At 50.9% G+C, this 27,965-nt stretch overlaps 1 protein-coding gene across 1 annotated transcript in view; it reads left to right on the forward strand.

The window, feature by feature from the left end:
* The window catches only part of TBC1D22A (TBC1 domain family member 22A), a 399,512-nt gene that overhangs the window by 238,289 nt on the left and 133,258 nt on the right, over positions 1-27,965 (forward strand). The window contains exon 12 of the mRNA XM_032139761.2: positions 19,925-19,936. Within this exon, the coding sequence (XP_031995652.1) occupies positions 19,925-19,936 (12 nt within the window). The remainder of the gene's footprint in view (positions 1-19,924; positions 19,937-27,965) is intronic.

Raw genomic sequence — 27,965 nt, forward strand, 5'->3', positions numbered from 1 at the left:
TTGATCTGACCTTGTAGGAGCATCTGACTTCTGCCTTGCAGCTCCTTAATCGGCTTTACATTTTCTTCCTCTCTAGTTCCTTCTCCCCCTGCTCTAGTGGTGGTTGCACCCCAGACCCTCCGCTCCTGTTTCTCCAACCCTAGGCCATGTGACACCACAGCCAAGACTCTCAGGCCTCTGCCTTGGCACTTCGTTTGTTCCTGACGGTTCCTTTGTCTAAAACCCTTTCTTGCCCTCCTGCTGCCTTGCCTGACAGGCTGCTTTTCATTTGTGCCCAACCACACCAATTCTTGGTGGTGCTCAGAAGTAGGAGGAAGTATTGCTGGGTTGAGCCAAGGGTGAGTAGCATGAAACAAGTGTCACACAGGACCTTGGGCTTCAGAGAGCTTGGAGCTGGGGACAATAACACATAAGCAGGAAACAGCCAGATGCCAGCCCAAGAAGGACTCTGTGCCATGTGTTTGACGGTGCGGTACACCTGCTGGGAGGGGTCTGCAGGCGGCCCCTTCTTCAGGCCAAAGACAAAAAGGCGCTATCAGAATCCCAGAAAAATGTCACTGTCACATTGACCTCGACCCAGGGTCCCAACACTCCTGGGTCCCTGAAGAGTTTTCTTCTGTGATGTTCCTCCTGGTTTGGGGCCATCATGAGTACTTCTGAGTTGGGTTGGTAGTGTGCCACAGCTGGCTCGCTGTGCCTAGGGCACTGGGCAGGCACAGAACATGTGTCCTGCACCTCTGCAGAGCGTTTCCAGCAGGGTGGCCTGGGGACTGCACAGATGAAAAGGCAGCTGCTTCCGACAGTGACTGATAAGTGTCACAGAGCTAAAGGTGCATTGTAAGAGCACATGGGAGAGGCAGAGGAGCCCTTGGGAAGGCTTTCCTTCCCCAGAGATAAAATGGCTTGTGTCTGCTTGGACCGATAATAACATACCACAGGCTGGTGGCTTAAAGCACAGTTTACTTTCTCATGGTTTTGGATGCCACAAGTCCAAGATGATGGTTCTAGCTGCTTTGGTTTCTGGTGAGGGCTGTCCCCTAGGGTTGGGTTGCAAAAGGCTGCCTTCTTGCTCACATGTAGATATAGCCCTTCCGGGGTGGGTGCCTGTGGGGGTGGCGGTGGCGGGGAGGGGTGGCAATGGGAGAGAGAGAGCAAGCAGGAGCTCTCTGCCATCTCTTATAGGGACACTAATCCTGCGGGATCAGGGTCCCACCCTCACAATCGCATTTAATCTTAATCACTTCCTTAGAAGCCCCATCTCCAGATACAGCCACACTGTGTGTTAGGGCTTCAACATAGGAATTTTGGGGAAGCACTAACATTCAGCTTGGAAGTGTGGGGTTTAGACCAAGATACAGTTCATGGAAGAAATGATCATCATTATCATCCATTAGCAGGAAGCATGACTCATGTCTTGGGCAGGTGGAGCAGAAGAATCAAGTTTCAAATATTTCACATTTTCCAAATCAAAATAATGCCATGAGGAAAGGAAGAGGGGACTCTTTGAAATCGAAAGACTCTTTGAAATCGAGTCTTTGAAGCTTTATAATCAAGGGCACCAAAAAACACCAGCAAATTTGGATTTTGTCCATTGAAATGGCCGTTAAGGACTTACTCCAGAATGCTAGTTCATGATAGATGGCTGTTGACGAAATGAGATCCTTTCAGTGTTTGTAATGTTTGTTCTCTGTGGAGCTCTCAGTGTGCTGTGGGTTGAGGATGTGAGCATCTTGGGGTCAGGTGCCCTTTTCTCAGCCCTCTCCATTCATTTTCTAGCCTGGAGGGAGCAGATGCAGATAGCTGTGGGCGTGGCCTTGATAACTGGTACTTGCCAACTCTCCCCAGGTATAGAGTTCCCTCATAGAGTTGGCCTGGAGACCCTGCCTGGGACCTGAACCAGCACGGGGCCTTCTCACACCTCCCTTGGATCCACATTTCAGGGCCAGTCTTTTTGGGGGCTGATTTGTAAGGCAGCCGCTGTGTCCAGTGTATCTGCCCACCTGCTGTGCGGAGCATCCCAACCCTGACCTGGTCCGTATCTGCAGGAAGGATAGGACAACGGTGGGCTGCAGCATGGGGCAAGGCTGCATCTGGAAGGCAGCCTGTCCCTGCCCAGGGTGCTTCCTGATGACCTCAGGGAGGTCAGTGCTGGCCCCTTGGAGTGAGGCCTGGGTGCAGGCGTTGAGAGAGGCAAGAGAGCCTTCTGTCCCTTCTTCCATGTAGAGCAAACAAGCTGGTGCCTGTAAACTGGTAGAAACCTCAGGAACAGGCTGACCTCCCATCGGGAAGTTAGAAGGAAATTAGTTCCCTACGTTTTGGTGGCTGAGTGACAGGGAAAATGCCAGGCCAGGAGCAACAATGGGAGATTTAGGTTTGGGGACTAGTTTGTGGGTTAGAGGAGGAAAGGACTTATTAGGAATAATTCTTGAACATTTCTGGCTTATTCTAATCTACTTTTCAGCTCTGTGGGGTAACAGCTTGGACTTTGGAAGCTGGCAGACTTGGGTTGACTTTCTGGCTGTGTTGTATACTGGAGGATTGGCTTTGTGAGGAATGTCCCCTCTCTAGCCCTTGTTTCCCCATGCATGACGGGTCATGGGAGTAAAGTGCTTACAGGAGTGCCTGGCACACTTAAGTCTCATGCAGTGGTAGTACCCATTATTGTCATTATCATCACCATCAGCATCATCATTACCATCATCATGATTGTCATCACCAGCATCATAAACACCATCATCACCACCATCATGTCATCATCACCATCATCACCATCATTATGTCATCACCACCATCATCACCACCATCATCATCATCATTCATCACCATCACCATCATCATTCATCACCATCATCATCACCATCACCATCATCATTACCATCATCACCATCATCATCACTGTCACCATCATCATTTCATCACCATCACCATCATTTCCATCATCACCATCATCATCACTATCACCATCATTTCATCACCATCATCATTACCATCATCACCATTGTCATTTCATCACCATTATCATTACCATCATCACCATCATCATTATCATCATCACCATCATCATCACCATCACCATCACCATCACCATCATCACCGTCAACAAACTGTGCAGCAGATGGGTCCATGGTGGGGCTGAGTGTTGGAAGTTTAGTCTGAAGGGCTCCGCTTCTCCCACATTGGACCTTGTTGAGCTGCCAAGGGCCCTGTCCATGCCTGCTCCTGAGGCAGCCTCTTCTGTCCAGCCCCCAGGGAGGTTGGTTGGAGTGGAAGACACTGGCTGAGTCTGAGTCAGGGGCACCGAGGTGACAGTGGCCATTGTTATTAGTCATATCTTACACTTTCACGTATACGGAAGAAAATGCCAACAAAATGTGGTACTGGAGAATGGTTCCACCTGTGTGGGAAACGGCTTTATGTACCTGAACATTTTCCCTTTCCTGTGTTTTTAATTCAGGTTAAATGTGATTTTAATGAAATTTCTCTGAAAGTTGTCTTGACTACCTTGTAAGGTTAAAATTGACTTATTCGTTTAAGATAGAATTCAGTTACAGCTAGGAAACTAGATTCAGCTTTATTACCACCCTGGTGGAAATATTTTTATTACCCCTACAAAGTAAGCAGCCGAGAAGCAGAGGATAAATCAGCAGTGCAGCCAGGCCGGGGAACAGGCAGCATGGCTCCCTTCCCCCGGCTCTCGTCCTCATTAGGCTCCAGAAGGGCAGATCTGAGCGTTTGAAATGATAGTGATATTTCATTTGAGACGTAAGGACGTGACAATTGGCAAGGCACATGCGTAATTGCTGTTATGTGCGATCTAAGGTGTGTGTGGGCTTTCTGGCAGGCGCGCTGTGTGTGCTGGCAAGGGCTGCATTCCTGTGCTCCTGGTCTCCTGGTTCAGGCAGAGTCCTGGTCCCCACGGGCCTTCTGCTTAGCAGGCCTTCACAGTTGAACGTGGCTGTTTATTCTGTGACCGGGTGACTCTGCTTATCACTGTCTGTTGGAATCATTTTGGTGAACCTGTCTGCAGCCTGGGTTCCGGGCTACCCCAGGCAGGAATTTGCTCTCTTGTTGGATGGACGTCCTGAGTTTCTTAAGTCAAGCTGATTTAATGTGCTTTCCATTGAAACTCTAAATGGATATTTTGTTGCATTTTTGGGAAGAGGGATGCATTATATAGAACAACAACAAAAAAAGAAATAGAAGTTTCATGTAATCCCAAAAATAATATATGAGGAATATACACCTGGGTTGTAGTTCAGCCTCGGTCCCTGACCCTGGCCTTGGGCTGCTGCTGGGATTGATGATAATAATAGCAGCTCGCATTGATTAAGTGCCTGCAGTGTACTGGGCACTGTTCTCAGCTCTTTATCTGTATCATTGTGCTGACTTTTCATAACAGCTCCATCAAGTGCATAAATGGGCCCCATCCCCATGCTCAGAGTCCTGCCCGTCTCTGATCTCAGCTTCTCCGCATGCTGGATGATCTCCAGGTTGCTTCCAGCACTGCCCATCCTGGGTTGGTGTATAGGAGAGAGCCCTCCCAGTTCCTCCCTACCCACTTGGGCAGGCTTGGGGTGTCCTATGGGCTCAGGGGGCTTGCCTGTCTCTGCTCCAGGGTTTCCTTGGGAGCCACAGCCTGCAGCTGTGCCTGTGGTCAGGCCCTCCACCTCCACTCCCCACGCTTCCTCCTGGGACTCCTGACCAGCATCTTGTGCCTTATGGTGCCCCGCCCGCCTCATGACCCTGAGAACTGGGAGGAGATTAGAAGGTCGAATGTGCCCTTTTGAAATGAGGAGTGGTCATTGCTTCTTTTTTGGCTTCGAGCATGTGCCTACATTTTCATCCCCATGTTCCCTGTAACCAATGCCCAGTTTGTACAGCAGCCTCAGCAAATGTTGGGGAACTAAGGGATAAAGTGTTTAACGGAGCAGCCTGCACATTAGGGTTCCAGCGGCCTGTGTGGCTTCACATTGCTTCAGTATAGCTCATGGGTGACGCTGCCCTGCTTAAAGAAGACGTTTGGAGTGGGGATTTAAAGCAGTTTCTCTGTGTTACTTTTGTCTCCAGATGTTTATGGTTTTCTCCATAGCTTTTGTTTTCCCTGAGGACCTCAAATCCTCATCCTACTGCCCTTTAATTCATAGAATAGAAAATCTGCCTGTGCCGAAAAGCCCTGTAATTTTACCAGTGCAGCCTATGCTACTGCTACATCCCCTGTAAAAGTGACAGAATACAATGTTACGTATCTAGTATAAATGACTAGGATGCTTGCTGACTCCCTTGCTTACATCTGAGAATTGTATTGCCTCAAACTAAATCCTTTCCCACCCCGCTCCGCCTTGGTGGCCTTGTCCCCACCCTGCCCTCAGCTGATTCTGTGCACCCTTCCCTGCACATTCACCTGTGGGCCCCTCGGGTTCACTGGCCTCTCCCAGCAATCGACCATCGTGCTGGGAGGAGAGGCCGTGTTTCCTCTTTGGAAGAGCCTTGATCTGCAGTGACAATCTTCACATTTATTTTCCACCACCCCAAAGTTGTTAAGATGGTCAAAGGAGGTGATGCCTGCCAGGGTGCTTTGAAATGTTTGGTTCTGCTGTGAAAAGCTGGCAAAAGCCTGAACGGAAGATTCCGTGAGTCAGAGGGTCCTGGGGCTCACATCCCCCACCCCTCCCAGCCCTGAGCCATTAGAACTCAGACTAGCCCAGCACTGGCGCGTTGTTCTCTGTCCCCGTCCTGAACCTGCCAGGCTTTCCCTGAGGTCCCCAGGCCCCATGGGATTATTGTCAGGCCCCTCACTGTCGTCCTGGGCCCTCGGAATCACGCCTCTGTGCCCAGAGTGGTGCCTTGGAAGAGGGGTATGGCCTTGGCACTGGGGTCCTCCATGGCCCTCACCTGTTTCTCTGTTTCTTTCTAAGCCCTGCTGCCTCCCTGGCTCTTCCTGCATTCCTTCCAATTTCAGCTCATTTTAAGGGATTCCTCCTGAACAAGTAGAGAGAGATTCATTTTCTTAAAACCGAGGGACAGCTTTCATCCCACTTTTGGACTGTGGCCTTCAGGTAGGACCACACTTCAGCCCCCTGCAGGACAAAAGGAGTAGCTTATTCTTTCAGAGCTCGTGCCGATGTGTAGTTGGCTCATGACCGTGGAGGACATTCTGCCCTACATTAGAGGACGGGACATTAACAGTTGTTCCGAGAGCTCATCCTTCCAGGCCTGTACTTAGCACAGAATCATAAAAAACTTGCTGTTCAGGGCCGGGCGCGGTGGCTCACGCTTGTAATCCCAGCATTTTGGGAGGCTGAGGCGGGCGGATCATGAGGTCAGGAGATGGAGACCACGGTGAAACCCCGTCTCTACTAAAAATACAAAAAAATTAGCCAGGCGTGGTGGCGGGCGCCTGTAGTCCCAGCTACTTGGAGAGGCTGAGGTAGGAGAATGGCGTGAACCCGGGAGGCGGAGCTTGCAGTGAGCCGAGATTGCGCCACTGCACTCCAGCCTGGGCGACAGAGCGAGACTCCGTCTCAAAAAAAAAAAACAAAAAAAACAAAAAAAACTTGCTGTTCAGAGCAGAGGGTCCTCTGAGATCCTCTGGCCACCCCCACCCAGTCTGTCGTATGGCTTTTGGAAAACCATTGTGCTCCAGTTACAGCCGAGCTGGGGTGGACCGGGAGAGGGCTCCCTGCATCTGGCCCTCCAGCCTCCCGCCCCATGCGGGAGTGGAGCTGGACATAGCACTTGCTGTGGAGCTGCTGGGCACTGCCTCTTCTGCTGCATCTGTCCTAGTCGCTTCCTTTCCGGGACCGCTGAGGTGCTGGGAGTGGGAACAGCAAAATTGTGGTTAGCATTTTTCTGTTTAGCTGCTCAAATGTGGAGTGTGTTTACCACTGGGAAATGGTGATGACCATCTTGTGTGTAATGAAATGCAAACACATGAGGCCTCCCTGGCTCATGATCAGCCACTTTTCTCCTTATGATGATATCTTTGTGACTCTCCACACCGAGATTGATGTTTGGGGTTTATTGCTAAACTGAGACTAGTTAATTGAATTGTAAGTAGAGACATACAAATAAAGCGATTCTCCTTGACCTTAGCAAGAAAGAGCTGTCGTGGTTTCGAATGTAGGCCGTCAAACTGGTTTCCAAGTGATTCCCAAAGTCGTTGCCGATCATGGTTACAAGCTGCTAGAGAGACTGTGTCTTTCCTCTTCTTCATTTTAAGGAATGAGTGTCCCTCTTAAAATTAGGCTAGGAGGCCGCATTGCAGGTGGAAACGCATTGCCTTTCCGGGCCAGGGCTTGCTGGGGATGAGGACAGTTTATTTTGATGGGGTCATTTTCCTTTCCACACCATAAGCCATTGGTCCTGAAATAAAAGGCATTGTCCCATGCATTGGAGGACACATCCCATCTCTCTACTCTCTACCCCCTCGTCTCTCTAGACCCTGGACTGTGAGTTCCTTCTGGGTCAACCCTTCAGGGTAAGGGACATTCCCACTCTTCTCAGACCCACAGTCACCTAGGCCTCCCTCTGCAGTCAGAGGTCCATGTCGCTGCACACGGCCAGTCCTCCCACTCTGCTGTGCCTGGATCTCCCCATCCAGAGACCCTCGGTTTGACCCTTTGCCGAGCGGAAGCTCTGGTGATCTGGGGGTGGGCACTGGACCCAGGCAGTGGGGCGTGTGGGGATGTGCAGGGATGGCTGTGGGGTCTAGCTGCTGATTACAGACCATACTCCTGTGTCCCCGCCATGCCCCTCTTTGGGGATGCACAGTGCTGCCAGTCTCTGATGGGGGCTCATCAGGTGCATCTGGGCTGCCCCTGGCTTTCTGCAGTGCTGGCCCGGGCTTTTGCTTTCTCAGGCCCCTGTGAGGACCACTCATCCATCTGTTTCCCAGGTCCTCCCATCTGGCTTTCTCCCCTCCTTGTGTACATTGAGTGTTGACTCTTCTGTGGTTTTTGTGAGGTGCTGGGATGGGGAGACATGAATACAGGTGCCCAGGGCCCTCTGATGACTCCCTTAGCCCCAGGCCTCAGTCTGCGCTGCCCCAGACTAGACCCAGGGCCCCATCAGTCCCCGCTGGACATGCCGTGAGTGCCCTTTTGTAGTGAGGTGGCTCCCGCTCGCAGCCATGTCAGGGCCCTGGGGTGGGGGCAGCTCCCTCCAGTGCTCAGCGCTCACTGCTCGTTGAGCCTACTGTCCCTGTGCCCCACCAAGCAGCCCCATCCTTCCCCTCACTTACTTCTCACGGCAGCTTGTTAGGTCAGAACTAACAGTATGTCCGCCTGACCAACAGGGACGCTGAGGCTGAGAGGGGACTCTTGTCTGAGTCACACAGGTGAAACTTGGAGTCCGGATTGGAGCTTGGGTCTGTATTCTCTGGACCTGTTGCCTGCTGCCCCTCAGCCAGGGCTCCAGCGCGGCCTGTGTGTGGGGTGGGTGTGGAGGGGGGTACTGCTCCAGTCTCTGGCTGTTGCCACGTGGGGGCCTCCCCCAGCCATATTCTGCTAGGGAGCTTCTTGATGTCCTTGGGACATGCCCAGCTACAAACAGAGTCTCCCTCTCCCTTCTGAGCTGCCTGGGTGACTGAGGGCCCCAAGGGGCTTATGTTCACTGGCACTGTCCTCCCTGGCACCTGTGCACACACCTGCACAGAGCAGAAAGAATTTGGACCCATAGGTTCACCTCTTGTAACGCGTGTCCATGGCCCAGGTGTTCCTGATACCCCACCTGTGGGACAAACTGGATGCAGCAGGGTGTTTTGGGGGCACAGAGCCACCGTCGGAGTCACACATCGCACACACCCAGCAAGTGATAGTGTGTGACTGGACATGGTGCTGAAGGTGGCCTGTGTCAGCCGTGGGCTTGGTGATTTTGAGAGCCAGGATGCGGTTCCTGGCGCAGGTGCTTGGGGGCGCCTAGAGGAGTGTGAGACTCCCGAGGGTCCCTCTCCCTAAGCTGCCTGGGGAGGGCGGCTCGCTTTATTTCATTCGGACGCGCAGAGCATTTCAGGAACAATGATACATTCAGCCCTCTGTTTAAACGACTGAATTATAGAGGTGTGAGGAGGCCACGCCCACCCCCTTTTACACTTGGCGCCTCCCTTCTAATTTTGAGGAAACATGCACTTCAGCTGGAATCTGTAATTTTCTACTTGATCTTACTCTAGCTGTTCTCCCATCATACCTCTGTGAGCACAGGGAGCTCCAGAAGGAATTGTTTCTTGTCTTGTGACCACACACATATAATTGTTCTGGTTGAACACGTTTTATCGTGCGGTGTCCATGCGGGGCTGCTCCCTGACAGCAGCAGCCGGGAAGCCAGGGCCCAGCATCCAAGAGGCAGACATGCAGTGATGAGAGATCCAACATCCCTGGCCACCAGCCACCCCGTGGTGGTCTCAGCCAGGAGGAGAAGGGAGCCTCCCTCCTCGAAGCAGCCTGGCATCTGGAGCATTTCGGGGTCTTAGCCTTACACTGCCCTATGTAGCCTGGAGCCAGGCCAGCCGAGGAGCCTGGGCTTCTCCTCATGTCCATCTGTCTCTTCCTCTTTAATCCCTGGGGAATGCAGCCTCTGCTTATCTGCCACTCAGGCCCCTGCAGCCCCCTGCCTGGCCTCCTTGGCGACCACTGGCTCTCCACACTTCACATGCCCCCCTGGGATACCAGAGCCAGTAAGGGTGGAAGTAGGGGTTCCTGAAGAGTCACCAGCATGCACTTCCCTGGTTCTGTCCCGGCATGCTTCCTGTGAGTCCAGCCCTCCAGTCATGCCAGGGCGCCTGGTTGTTAAGATTGTAGAAGCTTTTACACTGGGCACTGGCGCCCTGAACTCCCGAGTGCACCCCCTTTGTTTCAGCCCTGGGAACTTTGGTGGGCCTTTAGGGAAGCCCCCCCTTCACACTTGGTGACCTGCCAGGCAGCCTGGCAGGGTAACCCAGACCCTGCTGTGGGTGCCAGCATCCTGGCGGGCACATGCTTGGTCTTCATCCCCCACCTCCCCGCTACATGAGTGGCTACCTACGGCTGGCTGGCCCTCCCCCAAGGAACTCTCATGTGGCCCAGGGAAGCTGCCTTCAGGATACTCACTGTTAAGTGTTTTGAATATAGTCCTTGCGCCAGTCAGCTTGCTCAGGTGTCCCTGGAGAACGAGCCTCTCCATTGGCTCATCCTGAGGGCTGGGCTGGGAAGGGCAGTATGTGCTTGTAGGGCTCCGAGCTCTTTGCCCGATAGTGTCAGTGGGAGGTTCCAGAACTCTGCCGTCCCCAAGCTCTTCCACTTAGGATCCAGGAGCCCACCGAGCTCCTGTCCTTTGTCTGCTGCATGAATCCTTCGTGTGTCCGCCCTGCCGTCCTCTCAGGTGGAGCTGAGCTCACATTGCTGCGCTTCCAGTCACAGCTGTATTCGTTTCAGAAGCTGCTGCTGCGGATGTCATTGTGTCTCTGCCTGCCTGGGTGGCGTGCGGAGGGGGCTGCCGCCCTGCCTCCTGCAGAGCTGCTGCGCGGCTGTTGTGCTCCTCAGAGTCCTGGGCCAGGTTCTTGCCCTCTGGGGCCTGGCGGGCCTCCCACTGCTCTCAGGCTTGACGCACCTGTCCCAGCGTCCGCCGATGGTTTTGTCTGACGCGCTCAGGCCTGAGATGGTTGCGGATGGCGGCTTTTTCTAACTCTAGTTTTCCTCCATTTGTTAGTTGGTTTTCTGGTCGTGAGGAAAAGCTTTTCTCCTGTTTATTGGGACTTGGGGATTCTCACTTTATTACCAGTTACAAGTCTTTACTGTCATTAATGGTGTTGATGCTCTATATTTCCCAAGCTTGGTGTGGGAGACCTTTTAAGGATTTTTTCCATGGGAAGAAGACAGTAATAGAGTTGCTCTAGAGTGGAAAATTGCATTTTGTATGAAAGTCACATAGGCGCATGGGATGGCCAAGGAGATGGTCCATGCAGGGAGATGGGAGAGGACAGGAGGGCCACACATGACCAGGGAGTGAGGGGTCGCCTTCTTCTCTGAGGGGGGTTGGGGGATGTGGGAGCTGCCCTCCCTGAATGTTGGGGGAACCTGGAGCTGGGCACTGGGCAGGCGCCATGATGGGGTTGGCCGCAGAATGCTGGCGAGGAGGTGGGCTCTGGGCACACCCAGTGGCTTCTGAGACACACATGCGCTCTGCCCTGCCTCGGATCCTGTGTGCCCTGGGAATGCCAGGTGGGGAGGGAGTGAGGTGGGGACACTCAGGCTTTGCGTGACCCATCAGAAAACGGAGTAAACTGTGATTTGCTCCCAGTCTAAGGCGTTATGAAAAGTGAGAATTTTTCAGGTATCTGTGGTTACATTTCAGTGCTAGAAAAGTGAAAAGAACTCATTTGTGTGAGAATGGCGTAAGGGGCCTCTTAGTTCTTTGAATGTGATGGTGATAAATAAAACTTCCCTTGAAATTTATCCTTTGATAAAGGAATCTCATTTTTAAACACCTTTCATTTATTATTTGAAAGGTTTGGAGCTCAGTGCCCAGGTCACTTTGTCCTGCTCTCTCGGTAGCCGCAAATGTCCCTTTAATATGTTCCGTTCCTGCATGCTGCCTGTGGACACCTCGGCAGCGGTGGGGCTGCTTATGGATATGGAGGTGGAGCAGAAGTGGTTTGTAATGGGGAGTCACATTCCCAGGAAGCTCTGGTGTGGGCAGGTGCCCCAGAGATTGCTCAGGCACCTCGTTCTGGGCACTGAGGCCTATGCCAGGCGTGGGGGCCGGGGGCCGGGGGCCCAGAGCGACCTGACTCTTGCCGCTTCTGCTTCCCCTGCGTCAGCGTGGCTGCTGGCATTTCTGTTCTTCCTATCCATGGAAGGGGCGCCTGTGGAGGGGTGGAGTTTTCCCTGCGTTTCGTCTGCAGCGGAGTTTCTGCGTGTTCTGCTGGATGCGTGTGGATCTGTGCTGTTGGTCTGTTCTGGGCGCAGACGCAAGCCCATCACATCTCATTTCTAGTTTTTGCCCTTGATTTCTTGTTTCAATGACATCAGTCGCTGCATGAAGAGTACAAGTGCCCCCATTTTAATGGAATCTGAGGAGACAGACATTGGCTAGACTGCTTTTAATTTAAGCCTCCTCTTCTTTGCCTGCCGTTCGGCTCGACTAAGCTGCCTCTTGGAACCAGTCCGTCTGCCCGTCCCACTCTCCCCTGCTTGGGCTGACAACACACATTCATGTGAGTCAGTCACTGTTGGTGGCCGTTTAGTGAATGGCCACTTGGGCCCCATTGCTGAGCACCATGAGGCATTAAGGGCGTCAGGCTTGGGCTCTAAAGATGCGTGAGCCGGGGCACCGGCTTGGTAGCACTCCCCCACCACCGTGTCTCCTGCTCACGGGTCGTCATCACCATGAGGAGTGCGTCCTGGTGGTGGGCGGGGCCAAGGCTGCTGAAAATGAAGGCGACTGGGATCCTGGGCGGGACGAGTGGAAACACGGGATCCTCAAGGCCCTCGCCTGTCACTCACATGTATCTGGAGGAATTCAATAATGTGGCATACTTAAGCAGTTCTCCTTTCCTTCGCCTCATCCTCCTCCAGTCTTTGCCAGATGTTCCTGTCAGCATAGCACCCCCTGTGGGGTCCTGACAGCCCCTGTGCTCCTTGGAGTCAGTTACTCAGCAAGTCTCATCCAGCCCCTGTAGCGTTGGAGGCTCTGGTGCAGGAGACAGTGAGCAAGGCCAACCATAGCCCCTCTTCACTCCCGCGCCTGCCAGCTGGCCTGGCGCCCACATCCAGTGCAGGGAGGGAGCACGGAGCTTGCGTTTGTTCACTTTCCGAGTGGCCTCCCAGTGTGCTGGGTGGAACGGGCAGCACCCCGCCACTGTCCAGCGGTCCCAGCACCTGCTCGTGTCTCCCACTCCCTCCCAGCCTGGTGGCTTCCAGATCAGGACATGAATACCCTCACACTTCAGCAAGCATCTGTGAAATGTCCACTGTGTGCTGGGACTTGAGTGGACAGTGATGAGCTAGACAAGGTCCTTCTTAGGGAACTCTTCTCTGATGAGATGGCAGATTGGGAGGACAGACGGGAGCCGTTACTGTCTGTAGTTTCTGTGACAGGGAGCGTGAAGGACTGAGTTAAGAAATGTCCAGAGAAAGCTGTGCAGAGGTTGGGATGTTGGTGCTGAGTCTCGTATAGGTGTTTGGGGGCAGAGGAAGCAGTGCAGCTGTGCAGGGAGGGAGGATGGGGGCAGCAGAATCAGCAGTGGGGGCTGTGGGTGGGCAGGGGTAGTGGTATGGGGCATGTGGGATAGAGACGTTGTGGGCAGTGGTGTGAGCAGTGGGGGGTGTGCAGGGAAGGACGTGGTTTGGAAAGTGCTTTTCCCCGAAGGCATGCTAGGATGATCCATCCTGCCCATCCATCCCTCACTGGCTGACCCATTTAACCCTCCGTCCTTCCCCTCTCCTTTAACCCTCCATCCTTCGCCTCTCCCTTAACCCTCCATCCTCTCCTCTCCCTTAACCCTCCATCCTCCCCTCTCCCTTAACCCTCCATTGTCCCCTCTCCCTTAACCCTCCATCATGCCCTCTCCCTTAGCCCTCCATCCTCCCCTCTCCCTTAACCCTCCATCCTCTCCTCTCCTTTAACTCTCCATCCTCCCCTCTCCTTTAACTCTCCATCCTCCCCTCTCCCTTAACTCTCCATCCTCCCCTCTCCCTTAACCCTCCATCCTTCCCCTCTGCCTTGATCCATCCCCCCACCCACGTTTCAGCCATCAGTGCATCCATCCATCCATCCATCCATCCATCCATCCATCCATCCACCCACCCACCCACCCACCCATTCATGGAAAACTTTTACTGGATCTTGCTCTTTGGGCCTAGGGATGGAAAGGAATGGAAAGATTTCATGTCGTCATGAGCTCGCAGTCTCATGGGAGGAACAGCTGTGCAAACCACCAAGGCCACTAATGTGCTGCCCCCGCCTCACACAACCTACAGGCCACCCAGTGGGCCCAGTGGAAGGGGCACTCAGCTGACCATCAGCCGGCGGTGGGAGGCTCTGAGATCAGGGTCACAGCTCAGACTCTCAGTGTCAGGATTCTCAGCTATACAGTGCGTTGGGAGGAGGGGCTCTATCCGGGGAAGCTCTGCGTCTTCAACCTTGCTGTAGACTTGGGCCGCATCAGGGATTTCTTACTGCGGATGGGATGACTTGTTTATCTGAGTAATTTGTGCTGTTTTCACTGCGAATTTCTTATTTCTCTGTTTCCTTCTCCATTTAAAACAAGGGTCCCACCTGTTGATGTGGCGCTGTCAACGAGAGCTTTCTTGTTCCTCTCCTGATTCTCTGCCATGCCTGGATTTCCAAGCTGGAGTCTGAGGGAATCCTTAGTCGTTTCCTCCTTGCCTTGCTGCAAAGGGGAGTGCAGTGGGGTCAGTGGCTTTCCTTCTGCCAAGACAAATGCAGTGAATGAATGTGGTGGACAGGCCCTAGGTGACTGCCATGGGTCATCACCTGCTTTGGTGTCATCCCCTCTTCTGGAGTTCAGATACAGTCTGAACTTAATTCTAATCCATGGAATGTGAGATCGTAGGATGTCAATCCCATAATTATATAAGTTTCCCCCTTAGCAAGCAGAGCTAGAGATTTCCCTTTGCTTCTGAAGTAAGGGGCTGGTCAGAGAAGTCCACAGCAGGGGCTTGTAGGCAGCCTCCAGCCCATAGCTGGCCCTGAGTGGGACACTCAGTCCTGTAGCTGCCAGGGAGTGAATCCTGCTTGCAACTTGAATGAACCAGGACACAGGTTCTTCCCCAGTCAGGCCTCCCAATGAGGAGGCAGGCCTGACGGCAACTTTGTGAAGCCCTGAGCAGGGAACCTAGCAGAACCCCACCTGTAGCCTGGAGCCCTGAGCAGGGAACCTAGCAGAACCCCACCTGTTGCCTGGAGCCCTGAGCAGGGAACCTGGCAGAACCCTACCTGGCCTGGAGCCCTGAGCAGGGAACCTAGCAGAATCTCACCTGTGCCTGGAGCTCTGAGCAGGGAACCTTGCAGAACCCCACCTGTTGCCTGGAGCCCTGAGCAGGGAACCTAGCAGAACCCCACCTGCCTCCTGGGCCCATAGAGACTGTGACCCATACAGACTCATAAATATATGTTGTTTTAAGCTGCTAAGTTTGTGGTAATTGGTTACAGAGCAACAGAAAACTAATAAAATGAACAAAGGACAAATAATCCCACAGAGTCCCTGTCTCCCTCCTGCTCCAGTGCTGGGGTTCAGGGCCTGCTCCTCTCACTTCGATGCAGCTCTGACATTCCTGGGTCAGGAACTGCCGCCCGCTTGCCACCCCACCCACTGCTGGCAGGTGCTGCTGGTTGTGGCAGGTGTAGACAGGGCTGAGTAGCTTACAGTGAGGGTCTCAGAAGGGTCCCCCCACCCCTTCCCCTCTGCGAGCAGGGCATTTTCCCTCAAATAGAGAAAAGAATACAATCAGGATTAATAAAAAATCACAGCCCCACAGTACATTTAAACTAGCTCGGAGAAATGAGCACCAAATGTTGGACATTTTTCCTGTTTCCGGTCAACGTTGATGTTAATGATCTCCAAACAAAGACGCCTTCAGGTTTGGTGGCAGCCTGTACACCCAGTGCTCTCATTCATGTCTTCAGGGAGCCGACTCACTCTGCTGCTTGAATCAACCAAAAGCTGGAAAAAAATATGTGAAACAATGGTTTTTAAGATACGGGACATAAGGCAGCCGGGCCATCCGTGGGAGGGAGGAAAAGTACAGGGTAAGCTCCGTGATTGCCCGAACGCATTGCCTGGAGGGAGTCTCTGGAGCATGGTGTGGGGAGGTGCCTGCGGGTCTCCCTGAGTTTAGACAGAGCAGGGAGTCTGGGGAAGCCACGGCATCTGGGGTTCTTAGGGCTGAGGCTGGGAGAGGAGAAAGCGACTCTGAGAGAACCAACGTTCTGGCGACAGAGCGAGGCTTCGTCTCAAAAACAACAACAACAACAACAACAACAACAACAACAACAACAACAACCACCACCACAACAAAAACACCAAAGTTCTGCATGGGTTCCTTTCAGGCGTTAAGCTGAATACTGATCAATACACGGATGTGAGGTTGGGGAAGAACCGCTTGAAATGATGAGAGCGAACAAGCCTCGGAGCCCTTACAGGGTGGAAATGGTGTCTGTTCTCCAAAGCCAGAACGGAAACCTTTAGAAGTCCCCAGCATCAGGTAGGGAACCTAGAAGGGTTTTCTCTCAGTAGTGGTAGTATAGAAACCTAAACTAAATACTACCCTGGTCCCAAAGCTTAAAAACAGGATCCCACACAATTAATCTGTTCCCAAATGACTTAATTGCATCCCAGCAAAAATTCAAAGATATTTGTAGGAATACAAAAATACCAGGTGCCCAACAAGGTAAAAGTCACAATATCTAGCTTTCAAAGGCATTGTCAGGCATGCACAGAAATGGAAAAGATTGCAGATAATGAGAACAAAAGTCAATCAGAACTGACCCAGAAATGGCACAGATGTTAGACTCATTAGTTAGGCAGAGTCATTAAAGCAGGTATTATAACTGTATTTCATATGTTAAAAATCTGGAGAAATAGATAAAGACATGGAAGTAGAGACATGGAAGATATAAAAATGATCCACATTGAACTTACAGAGAGGAAATACCATGTCTTAAATGAAAAGCATACTGTGTGGGATTATCAGCAGATTAGACTTTGTACAAGAAAAGATTCATGAACCTGCCAACACAGCAATAGAAACTATTCAAAATGAAAGAGAAAAAAAATGAACAGAGTCAGTGAACTGTGGGACAATTTAAGTAGCTTTATATACGTGTAATCTGTGGTCCCCTAAAGGGAGGAAACAGAAAAAATATTGGAAGAAATAATACTCAGTTAAAAAAAAATTGTATGGAAGCTATAAACCTGTAGAATTGAGAATGTGAATGAATGCCAACCGAGCAGAAAACATGAAGAAAACCAGACCAAGGCACATCATAATCCAATCGCCCAGAACTACTAATATAAAGAAAACATCAGAAGTGTCCAGAGGAGACGAGACACCCTGCATTACAGAGGTAAGCGTGACAACAGCAGTCTCATTGGAAGCATCAAGTCCGGAGACAAGGGAGCAGCCTATTTGGACTATTCAAAAACAGCAAACCAGAGAAACCCATTAACCAGCAAAAGTATCTTTCAGAAATGGAGGTGAAATACGTGCTGTTTCAGACATATAAAAGCTAAAGGAATTCGTCACCAGGAGACCGGGATACCTGCATGAAAAGCAATAGGTAAACTTGCGGGTGGAAGGAATATGGTCCTAAATGACCCTGTGGGCCTGCACAAAGATTGAGGAGTGCTCAAAGTGGCAACTCTAGGAATGCATTGAAACGCTTTTTCTTGTTAGTGAAATATCTTCAGAAACAACCAGATGGTTAAAGCAGAAACAATAACAGTGTCCCGTGGGTTTTCTAACACACGCCGCAGTGTGGTGAAGATGGCAGGAGCTCAGGCGCCGGCAGGGAGAGGTGGAAGGACATCGTGGTGAGGCCCTCACGCCGTGCTGCCTGGGAAGCCCGGTAACTGTATCTGGAGGGAAACTGTGGTAAGGCAAGGACACAGACCATCAGCCTTACAGTCACCACTAACATAACCAGACAGAGCTATGGCTAATAAGCTAACACAGGAGACAAAGTAGATGATATAAAATACTCAATTAATATAAAAGAAGGCCAAAAGAAGGAAAAGTGGAACAAAGAACAGATGGGACAGTTGGGCCACACTAATAGTAGTATGACAGGTTCTAACTCAGCCATGTCAGTAGGTGTGTTCAATGCAAATGATCTAGACACTTCAATTAAAAGGCAGATCTTGTCAGATTGGATTAAAATCAACACCCAACTGTGTCCTTCACACAAGGGTTCTTCGGGCTGAGGGTGGGAGAGGAGAAAGCAACTCCGAGAGAACCAAAGCTCTGCAGGGGTTCCTTTCAGGTACTAAGCTGAATATCGTTTCCATACTTTAGGGCATGGTAGCTCAAACCCATAGTCCCAGCACTTTGGGAGACTGACGCAGGAGGATTACTTGAGCCTGGGAGTTTGGGACCAGCCTGGGCAACATAGCGAAACCCCGTCTCTTAAAAAAAATTAGCTGGGCATAGTGTAGTGGCAGACGTGTGCCTGTGGGCCTAGCCACACGGGAGGCTGAGGTGGGAGGATTGCTCGGGCCCAGGGAGTCAAGGCTGCAGTGAGCCGTGATCACGCTGCAGCCTGGGTGAAAGAGCAACACCCTGTCCCGTGTCTCAAAAGAAAAAAAAGAAAAAAGCCCACAAATATGAAGACGCAAATAGTTTAAAAGTAAAATGGTGGGAAAAGATATTTCATGCTAACACCAATCTAAAGAAAACGGTAATGTCTGTATTAATGGCAAACAGAAGATTTCAGAATAGAGAATATTATCAAGTATCGAGAGGATCATTTCATATGATAGAGTGGGCTAGTTAATCAATTGGACATAATTTTAAGTGTTTATGCATCTAATAAAACTGTATCAAAATATACAGCAAAATCAGATAAAAATGCAACAAGAAATGGACAGAGACACGGTCACAGAAGGATCTCCTCTTTTCAGTAAGTGATAGAACAAGTAGAAAGTCGGGATATAAGAAGCTTGAAAACACTGTCAACAAACTTGACTTAATTGATTTTTGTGGAAAATTCCAAGAGCGTACATTCTTTTTAATTTTGCACATGGAACATTTACCAAGATAGACCATATTTTGGGGCATTAAAGTTTCAATAAATCTTAAGGGCTTCAAGAAATATGAAGTATTTCTTGTGTTCTCTGACCACAATGGAATTAAATTAGCAATCATTAGCAAGATACCTGGGAAATCCTCAAATATTTCTAAATGAATTAACACACTTTTAAGCAACCCATGGATCATAGAAGGAACAAAAGGGAAATGAGAAGGTATTTTGAAGTGAATGACAATAAAATCCAACACTTCAAAGTTTGTGGGATGCAAAAGAGCAGTACTTAGAAACGTATAGTACTTTCCTTAGAGAGAAACCTGTAGCACTAAGCAGTACTTAGAGGGCAACGTATAGTATTGAGCGTGTGAGAAGAGGCTGTATTTACAGGGAAACATATAGTACTGAGTGTGTGAGAAGAGGCTGTGCTTAGAGGGAAACGTACAGTACTGAGCATGAGAAGAGGCTGTGCTTAGAGGGAAACACATAGTACTGAGTGTGTGAGAAGATGGCCGTGCTTAGAGGGAAACACATAGTACTGAGTGTGTGAGAAGATGGCCGTGCTTAGAGGGAAACATACAGTGTTGTAGAGAAGTGCAGACGGGCATCCATCATGAACATAAATGTAAGGATCCTGAACAGATTTTAGTAAATCAAATCCAACAATACACATCCCGATGATGTAGGGTTTATCCTAGAATGTGAGGTTGATTTTCAGTGAATGTAATTCATTATTATGAACATACTTAAAAAGAAGAACAAACCGATAAAAATCACGTCTATATATGCAGAAAAAGCATTTGACACAATCCAATATCCACTCCCAATGAAAACTCTCAGTAAACAAGAATAGAAAGGAACTTTTGAAGCTGGATAAAGAGCATGTTCGATGTTTAAACCATAGCTGACATAATAGGAAAGGGAGGGTGTCAGTGGAAAGCTTTCCCCCCAAATCAGAAACCTGGGACAGTGTTCTTCTTTCCACTTCTGTCCGGTATGTATACTGGAGATTCTGGTGGCAGAAAGACAAAAACGTACATTCATTTATTCGTACATACATACAAACGTAAGTGGCATCCAGACCAAAAAGGAAGAAGTAAAACTCTCTGCTTTTGCAGACAACATGAGCATCTTTTTTGAAAGTCTGATGGCATTTACAAAAAAGCTACTAGAAAGAATAAGAGTTTAGCAAGGGTTCAGGGTGCAAGATCTACATACAAAAATAAATTTTGGTTTTGTATATTAAGAGTGAGAAATGAGAAATTGAAATTGAATGAGCAATACAATTTATAATAGCATAAAAATGTGAAATGTTTAGGAAAAACACTATGATAAAATATGTAATAGGCCTGCACACTGAAAACTACAAAACAATGCTGAGAGAAATTAAAGATGACCTAATCATGTTCACAGATTAGAAGACTCAAGAGTATTAAATGTCACCTCTCACCAAAGTGATCATACATTCTACTCAATTGCAATCAAGATCCCACATGCTCTTCTATAGAAATTGACAAGCTGATTTTGAAATTCGTATGGAAATACAAACTCCCTAGAATGGCTAAAACAACACAGAAAAAGATGAACAAAGTTGAAAGACTTTGTTCACATTTTTCTTTGTTTTTTTGTTCACATTAGCTGATTTCAAGAATTATAAAGCTTCAGTAATCAAGACAGCAGGTTGTTGCCATTGAGATAGACAAAGAGATCAATGGAATAGAAGAGAGTGCCGAGAAATGAAACTGTGCATATGTGCAATTATTTCCGAAAAGGTACAAAAGAAATTCAGTGGCAAAGCATATATTTGTTATGCATATAATCATTATATATGTGAGCAAATGAAGAAGTTCCAATTGGAAATTCACATCAGAGGAAGGAGTTTGAATTCATATTTTGTGCCATGTTAAAAAGTTACCTCAAAATGAATCAGAGACCTATGTTTCGTTTTGTTTTTTAAATTTATGGTTTTTTAACTTTTTATTTCTATAGGTTTTGGGGGAACAGGTGGTATTTGGTGACATGAGTAAGTTCTTTAGTGGTGATTGGTGAGATTTTGGTGTACCCATCTCCCGAGCAGTATATATTGAACCCAGTTTGTGGTCTTTTATCCCTCACCCCCTTCCCTTTTCCCCTGAGTCCCCAAAGTCCACTGTGTCATTCTTATGCCTTTGAATCCTCATGGCTTAGCCTGGTTGGGTGGGAGACTAGTCTTCTAAGTGAAGTTAACTCAGAGACCTATGTTTGAAACCTAAGGTTATAAAACTTCTGCAGGGAAACACAGAGCGTCTTTGTGTGACCTTAAGCTAGGCAAGCAAGATTTCTTGGAATAATGGCCAAACCCTCAGACATTAAAGACAATTTGGACACATAAATTGGACTTTACCAAAATTAGAATCTGTTCTTCAGATGATACTATTAATATAATAAAAAGACAAGCTAAAGACCGGGCGAGGCTACCAGAAGTGCGGGTTGCGACCGAGCCTGGGGCCAGGCCTGCCTTCTGGACTCTCCCTGTCTTGTCCAGCCCACTTCTCTTCCCTGGGCAGCTTTGAACTGCGGGTTCCCTGGCCATGGAGCACAGTCTGGGCCCCTGGAGCTTCAGGCACCCAGGGAAGTGGCTCTGTCATCTGCATTTTTAAAGGAAGTAAATCAGATTTGTTGTTGCCTTCTCATATGAAAATGACCCTGTTTTGGAGGGGTTTGCTGAGTAGCTCACGAGCACATCTGTGAAGTGAAAATGATTTAATACCTCGTTGCTTCAGTTCCATGTAGCTCTAGAAGAAGTTGTATTTTAGATTATGTTACTGTCAAAAAAAATAGACCTCAATACCTCTCTAGAGATGAAAAGATTGCGTGCTGTGGTGTCAGATAAACACCATTTCTTTACAACCTGCCAGGAGGTTTTATTTCATTCTGCGCTCATGTTTGCTGAGATTCTGAGAGTGAGTGGTCGCGTTCCTGTCCCTCGGTCCCTGTCCTCACGGCCCAGGAATGAATCTGGTGTGACGTCTTCCGTCTTGCCTGCCTGTGCATACTTAGCTGTGTCTTGGGTCTGACCTGTCTTCAGCCCCACCCTTGTGTTGAGCGTGTGAGAAGACAGCAGTTGTGTGGCACGACCTTGACATTAAATGAACGGTGGAGAAGTTATCTTGAGGGAATGTGTTTGCAGTTTGGCCTCTGCCTTGCAGTCTGCTTGGATCTCAGCCTTCAGGGCCATTTAGTGGTGGTGGGAGCATTCTGTTTGTCCCCAAATGTGGGACACCACCGCACGATCCTGACGCTAACGTCTCAGAGTTGGTGTCAGACTCTATGAGCTAAAGGCTCAGTCCTTAACAAGAGCACCCTCACTTCAGACGCCAGCTGCACCTCAGTGGTCCCCAGGCCACCTGCACCTCTGCCCAGCTGGCTGTAAATTCAGTGGTGTCCATGACTTGCTCAGGTTGGATTATTCATTAGAATGGCTCATGGGACTCAAGAAAGCCAGTGATTATGATTCCAGTTTTATGTACAGGTTAGGGGGACCAGCCAAATGTGGAGAATCATGGGACGAAATCTGCAAGAGTCCTGGGGATGCAAAGCTTCCATACCCCTCCCCATGGGGCCTGGGGACACAGCGCTTCCATACCCCTCCCCATGGGGCCCGGGGACACAGCGCTTCCATACCCCTCCCCATGGGGCCCAGGGACACAGCACGTCCGTACCCCTCCCAGTGGGCAGTGGGGCCCAGGGACACAGCGCTTCCATACCCCTCCCCATGGGGCCCGGGGACACAACACTTCCATACCGCTCCCCATGGGGCCCAGGGACACAGCACTTCCATACTCCTCCCAGTGGGGCCAGGGCGCTAACTCTCCTGCCATAGCCATGTGTTCGCCAACAAGAAAGCCCCTCAGAGCTTGGTGACCGGGGTTTCTATTGTGGTTCATTACATAGGGCGTCTGATGAAGCTCAGTGCCGAAGCTCCCTCTTCTTCCCTCCCTTCCCTATACCCAGACTCACCTGACTCTACAACCGGAGGCCTTAATGTGCTCTCTGGTGTCCAGCCCAGACTCGGCTGCTGCCTGAAGGAAAAGACCTGCCAGCAGCCTGGATTTTGGCCAAGGCTGCTGGCTGCCGTTCTGGGGCGGGGATGGCGGGAGCCCTGCCTGTTTGCCTGCAGGGATTCGCCAGTGAGTGTCCCGTGCCGGGAAAGTGGCGTTGTGGGTCCATGATTCTGCTGCTCTTCCTTGAGCCCCATCTCTCTCCCCTGTTCCCTTCCAGTTCAGGCACACTGTCCCATCGGAGGCCTTGGTGAGCGGCCACAGGGCTCTGTCTTGAGCCATCAGCCCCAGACTGCTTCCCCCAGAGTGGCCTGGGCCGGGGCTGCTGCTCGTCCTTGGTCTCAACCCTTCCCACCTTCTGCCCACCCTTGGCAGTGAGTGGCTCTTGGTGTTCTGGCTGGTGAGCGTGACTGGACCCTGCTTGTTGGGGACCTGGCTTTTCTAGCTGTCAGCGACATAAACCAACCCATGCAAATGAGAAAGGAGGTGGGCTCAGAGTGGGGGGCCTCTTGGTACGGAGGGGCCCTGCTCACTGTCAGTGGCTCTTGCTTTTGTTCTTTTTTATCTTTTTAACTGATTGGAGAATTGAAATCTTCCCCCAGAATCAAAGCCTATTCATGGCTGTCCCAGCCAAAGCGTGATGTATTTGTGTCTGTTCTCGGCTTTGTGCGGGGGGTTGAAAGGTTTTCTTTGTCAGGTGTCTAAGTGTGAGCCGTTATGCTGCTCTTCGGGCGATAAATCTGAGTAGTGTCTGGTCCTGCATAAACAGTATGTTTTTTATGCCAAGTCAATGGGATACATGTTTTTTCCTTTTTAGCATAAATCCTGGGACACAATGTGTTTGCATAATTTATTTTTATTTTAATCAAGAAGACAAGATGTTTCAGCAGAATTTTCGGTCTGTGGATCTGCTGTTTAAAGTGCTGAGAAAAGTGTTCAACAAATATTGTGGCTGTTTCTCCAGCTTGCCAATGTGACACATCTCTTCCTGGTGACTTTACAGCAATAACACTGCCTTGCCCTGCCACATAAGGGCTTTATGAAAAAACCTTTTCAGCCTGAAATATGACAATAATTACACCTGCCTGCTCATTCATTGTATGTATACTCTTATTTCCAGTGAAATGGAAATTTCAAATTCAGAATTATTGCCAACCAAATTACCTTTATCAGTGAAAGAGCATCTGCTCGCAATTACTTATAAAATAAGAAAAATGAATCCTTTCGACGTGTACATTTGCAGCTTTGATGTGTATAAACTGGAAGTAATGCCTGGAGTTTAGCAGCCCATCCTTCACCGTGCCCAGACGGGAGGAGGCTTTCTCACTGGGGTTGCACGTCCGGGGGTGTGAGGCCCTGGCTGGCCGCGCCCGCACCCTTCATGGCCTGCTGCCAGAGAAGCCACGGAATCGTGCTAAGTGACCACTTCCGTGTGAAGAAGGACACTCCCCGGTGCCTTCTGGATGGATGTCCCATGGGCTCCAGAATCAAGCCGGCTTAGCCAGGCTGTGTTGGGTGACCAGGCGGAGCGCTAGCCTTGCAGTCCCTTGCTGTGGCCACTGTGGTCTCGTGCTGTGCCTGCCATCACCTCTGGGTGGGCGTGGGTTTTGCCTTTTCGCTCCTTTCAGGAGTTCAAGGTCCTATGTCAGGCAGAAAGCCAGGCACTCAGGACACAGAGAGCTTGTAATTCGGGTGCAGTGCACAGCTTGGAGCCTGAAGGCTGGATTGCCTTGTCTGTTTCCTACAGGCTGCTGAGCCCCCGGCGGGCAGAAACAGGCCTTGTCTTCCCTGTAGCTTTGCTTTCAGAGGCAACCCTGGGAAGTGGAGGCCCCTGGTCAATCTTTCCTTAAGGAACCAATGAACGAGGAGCCTCTCGCCCTAGAACGGCCTTGCCTGTGTCCTTGTGAGGTTAACACTGTGTCCGGTTTTCTGGTTAGTTCCTGGTGACCGGGTGCTCTTGCAGATGTACTGGGCTTTGCCCTGAGGAGGGTGGGTGGCTCTGCCCAGGGCGCAGGTGCCCAGAGACGCAAGGGTGGGTCCATGCTCAGCTCTGGTGGTGTGGGGTCGTTTCAAGGGGACAGAGGGGGGCCAATCCTCAGGCCCATCTTGGCTCACCTGCCTCCTTGCGTGCACCTTTGGACAGGTCCCCTCACCTGCCTCACCTCACAGGTGAGGGGCCAGGGTCCCCAGGGTCAGGGTGTGAGGTGTGTGCCCCCCTTCAGGAGCTGTGCAGTGGGAGTTGGGTGCAGGTCAGCTGGCCGTTGCACTCTGGCTGGAACGGGCTCCTCTTCCTGAAGTCAGCATCCCTCAGGGAGGGGCTGAGGGCTTGGTGGCCTCTGTGCTTTCTGCCCCTAAGTCCCTGCAAGTGGGGCAGGAAGGGTTAATTTGTACTCTGTTTAGTTACCACAATGACAGGTGTTCCAGAAATCTTAATATGTGTTTACATTTTCAAGTCTGTTTCTTGCCAGTTTGTGTCAGAAGATGTCACCTGCCTCCCAGGCCCGTGGTAGAGTTGTCTGTTTCGCCAGGTGGGGACATGCCGAGCCCGGGCACAGGTGGGCTGCTGTTGCTCTAGGCAGGTCACGGACCAGCCGGTGAGCCACGGCTCCTCTTCTGCGTTTGAGTCTGCGGTGCGCACCTTCCCCAGCAGTCACCTCATCCTCATCCATGGCAGAGGCCGCCCTGGGCGCCAGGCTGCCCGGTTAACAAATGTGTGCCCCGCACACATCACATGTGTGGTGGGCCATGGCCTGCCTTGGTCCCAGTCTCTGTTTCCGGACAAAGTCCCTGCCCTCGAGGAAGTCACAGTCCAGAGGATAAGACCCTGTGGCAAGTCCCACCCACACCGGGTCCCCCAGGCGAGTCCAGGGCCTGGCCCTGTGAGTGCTTGGTTGAGAGGCCTCATCATACACTGGGCTTGGTTCTCACTGCGTTCGTGCCTGGAGCGAGAGGAGAGAGGGAGTGGCTGCAACACACACCCAAAGGGAAGAACGCCCAGGCTCTGTAGCCCTGTCTAAAGCTCGCCTGAAGCCTCCTGTGTAAAATGTGGGCACAGCACTCATGTCCTGATGATTAGCCTGTGACTGTCCCACTGCTGCCCTGGTACATTGAGGCCCTGCCCTGGCAGCATTCGGAGAACCTTCAGAGCAGTAGTGGCCAGACAGGGATGCGCAGTGTGGCCGTGTGTCCCAGGAGGCCCCAGGCTACTGACTTCAGCTCATCTCCACGGCAGAGCTTCATTCAGCCAGTGCAAGGCGGCACCCACTTGCTGCAGCCCAGATGTCCACGCAGAGCTGTGGGCTGGGAGTGGCCAGTGAAACCAGGTGCCACCTGTCAGGCCAGGCACCTGCCCTGGAGCGTTCCTTTCACACTGCCGTCCCAGGCCGCCCTGTGTGGCCCCTCCTTCCTCAGGCACTCTGTTTCAGGCAGTGATTTTCCTCCGGAGCTGTCGCTGTCGTGCTGGCTGCTCTTCCCCAAGTAGCCAACTGCTCCTTCATGGAAGCTCATTCTTCTTTTTTCTGTGCAAAAGAGCCTTGTTGAGTAAATTGGAGTCATTTTCTAAACAGCTGGTTTTAAGTGTTTATCAGACTTGAATTCCACATGTCAGTGCGCTGGGGGCAGCAGAGTCTGGTAGCAGCTTGGGTGGACTTCGTCCTCCAAGGGGCACGGACAGAGGTCAGGCCTGGATGGTGGAGCCCCCTCAGGGCTTCGTAGAACTTCTCTCAGTTTAGTTTTGTAACTGCGATTAACTTCAGGTTCGAAATGATTCTGTAAGTTATTTGAAAAGAATGCCATGTTCTAGGATGTGGCTGGAAAACTCCTCGCTATTGCTGTGTTGAGAAATAGAAGTAGAGGAGGAGGATGGCCAGGCTGGGAATGTATCTGTCTTTCAGCTACCTGTTTGCTGTCTGTACTCATTCGTTCATCACAGTCACCTGACAGACACTCATGGATGCTCAGTTGTGTGTACTGGGGGCCGGGGAAACTCAGGCGACAGAGACCTGGACCCACACCTGACCAGCTCACACCCCAGGGTGGGCAGGCGCCCTGAGAACTTATGCCCCTTTCGTGATAAATGCTTCCATAGAGGTGTGTATAGAACCAAGAAGAGGGGAAGGCTCACGGTGTGGGGTGTTTCTGGAAGCATCTAGGAGTTTTGACGTCTGGGTAGCCTCGCACTGGGCAAAGACAGGTGCCCTGGTGGAAGGCTGCCATGAGGGTGAGCCCGGGGCGTGGGGAAGCCTGCGTGGTGGCGTGGGTGTTGTTGGTCACCTGGTGCCGCCGCAGGAGGCATGGCATTGCAGGGGAGGGCAGCGGTGAAGGCCGAGGAGGGAGTGGGGGTCTGGTGCCTTTCTTAGGCACTCTAACTTCATTCTGGGGGCCAGTGTCTCTTCATCTGTGGGCCATTTGTGGGAAGAATGGCTCCACTCTCATCTGTGGGCCATTTGTGAGACACCTCCTGGCACCCCCTTTGGTCTCTCTGTCCCCTGAGGGATGAGCAGCCGTGAGATTAAATTCTACGCGGGCTGCGGCCTCAGGGGCCCCCCGGCAGCACCATTTTGTTCTCTCCACTTGCCACTCTGCCCTTTACTTATAAGAGACTGTGGGAACCATTTCTTGGTAGTGAAATTAGTTTTATTTTAAAAATCAATGTCTTTAACAAAGCACCAGTGGATTAGAAGGAAGCTGCTAAGTGAACAACACGCCGGCGCTACCTCTGGACCTGCACTGCAGCCCTCCCCTCCCCTGGCGTGGAGCTCCTGGAGCGGGTGTCCTGCTTGAGCCACTGGGACCTGTCCTTCCTGTCTCTGTGAGCCTGTGTGGTGCCGCGTCCTTGTGTGACCTGCCCTCTGAGGCGTTCCCAGTGCAGAGATGTCACTGGCACGTCAGCATCTTCTTGAGAGTCTCTGACATCCCACCTGGAAGAGCCTGATTGAGAGAGTCGAGATGAGAATCTGTATTTAACAGCTCCCGTGGTGATGAGGATGAAGAGGAGGAGGGGGAGGAAGATGAAGACACGATGTTGTCCAGCCCCGTTTGGGAATCCCTGAGGTCACTGCCAAGCCCACTGCACCCTGGCTTCAGGCTCTCCTTGCTCCGCAAGCGGGCCCGTGTGTTCCCTGTCCCCCAGCTGTCTCTGGGCCTGGCTCCTCAAATATTTCTAGGCCAACACCTTTCAGAAGTGCCCCA

The sequence above is a fragment of the Hylobates moloch genome, unplaced genomic scaffold (genome assembly GCF_009828535.3).
Source record: "Hylobates moloch isolate HMO894 unplaced genomic scaffold, HMol_V3 SCAFFOLD_19, whole genome shotgun sequence".
Taxonomy (NCBI): domain Eukaryota; kingdom Metazoa; phylum Chordata; class Mammalia; order Primates; family Hylobatidae; genus Hylobates; species Hylobates moloch.